General features: G+C 71.4%; 1 protein-coding gene across 1 annotated transcript in view; it reads left to right on the plus strand.

Annotated features, from left to right (window-relative positions):
- LOC102765912 (mucin-5AC) overlaps positions 1–476 on the plus strand; it is a 54888-nt gene that overhangs the window by 9667 nt on the left and 44745 nt on the right. Inside the window, exons 10-11 of the mRNA XM_015560165.1 lie at positions 78–118; positions 219–341. Coding sequence (XP_015415651.1) covers positions 78–118; positions 219–341 — 164 coding nt within the window. The remainder of the gene's footprint in view (positions 1–77; positions 119–218; positions 342–476) is intronic.

The following is a 476-nucleotide window of genomic DNA, read 5'->3' on the forward strand; positions in this document are numbered from 1 at the left end:
ACCCACCCCCGGCCCCAGTGCCCACGCGGCCCCTGGGCTGTGCCTCTGACCCACGGACCTGTTCTCTTTCTCCCCAGTGCCCAAGGGCGTCTGTGTTGTTGGGAACGCCGAGTACCAGGTGCGCCAGGGGCTGCCCTGGGGGAGGGGGTGGGGCCGGAGGGTGGGGTCCCAGCCAGGCTCGGGGCTCGCCCGCCTCACGCGCCCCTCCCTGCTCCCAGCCCGGCTCCCCAGTGTACTCCTCCAAGTGCGAGACCTGCGTCTGCACCAACATCACAGACAGCGCCACGCAGCTCAACCACGTGTCCTGCAGCCACGTGCCCTGCCCCAGCACCTGCAACCCCGTGAGTCCCCCCGAGAGGAGCTGGGGGTGGGGGGGCTGCCCCGCGCCTGCTCCCCAGCGCCGCCCTGAGCCTGCCTGTCTCCTAGGGCTTTGGGCTGGTGACCGTCCCGGGCGAGTGCTGCAAGAAGTGCGAGCA

Source organism: Myotis davidii, unplaced genomic scaffold (genome assembly GCF_000327345.1).
Source record: "Myotis davidii unplaced genomic scaffold, ASM32734v1 scaffold3211, whole genome shotgun sequence".
Classification (NCBI taxonomy): domain Eukaryota; kingdom Metazoa; phylum Chordata; class Mammalia; order Chiroptera; family Vespertilionidae; genus Myotis; species Myotis davidii.